Genomic DNA, 533 nt, shown 5'->3' on the forward strand with positions numbered 1-533 from the left:
GAAGCAGCAGAAGAAGAAGAAAATGGCGGCGGCGTTTAGACGAGCACCAACGGAGGAGGATCTCCATCCTCGTCATCTCTTAGATTTTTCTCTAGTCGGAATGAAGAAACATAGCCATCAGCAACGGCCCTTACAGCCCCATCATCATCATCCCTCTTCTCGTCATTCCTCCTGCCCTTCCTCTTTTGGCTATCATTCGCACCGCCATCATCTCCAGGGAAGAGCCCCTCCTCCCCCAGGGGGAGTAGAAGTTGCAGAGCAGGTGCCAGACTGTGAAGGAGATGTAAGCCCTAAGGAACTCTTCTTCTCGTCGTCCTCTTCATCTCCATCATCATCATCATTGGCGACTCGGCATAGTCCAGCAAAGACTACATTCCCCCTGCAGCATCAGCCGCCTTCCTCAGTAGTTCTTCTGCTACCTTACTATATCTGTCCTCTCCTGCCAAACTTTCCTAGGGCAGCTGGGAATTTCATGACGGCACCCGCATCGTCTTCATCTTCCTGCGGTTGTTCTTCTTCTTCATCCTCCTCCT

At 51.8% G+C, this 533-nt stretch overlaps 1 protein-coding gene across 1 annotated transcript; it reads left to right on the forward strand.

Moving 5' to 3' along the window:
* CSUI_011349 (uncharacterized protein) lies at positions 1-508 on the forward strand (the record flags this gene model as incomplete). The annotated part of the gene is made up of 1 exon (XM_068071448.1): positions 1-508. A coding segment is annotated over exon 1 (486 nt), but the record flags the coding sequence as incomplete, so codon positions are not given.
* Between the last annotated feature and the right edge of the window lie 25 nt (positions 509-533).

The sequence above is a fragment of the Cystoisospora suis genome, assembly GCF_002600585.1.
Source record: "Cystoisospora suis strain Wien I chromosome Unknown contig_10969, whole genome shotgun sequence".
Taxonomy (NCBI): domain Eukaryota; phylum Apicomplexa; class Conoidasida; order Eucoccidiorida; family Sarcocystidae; genus Cystoisospora; species Cystoisospora suis.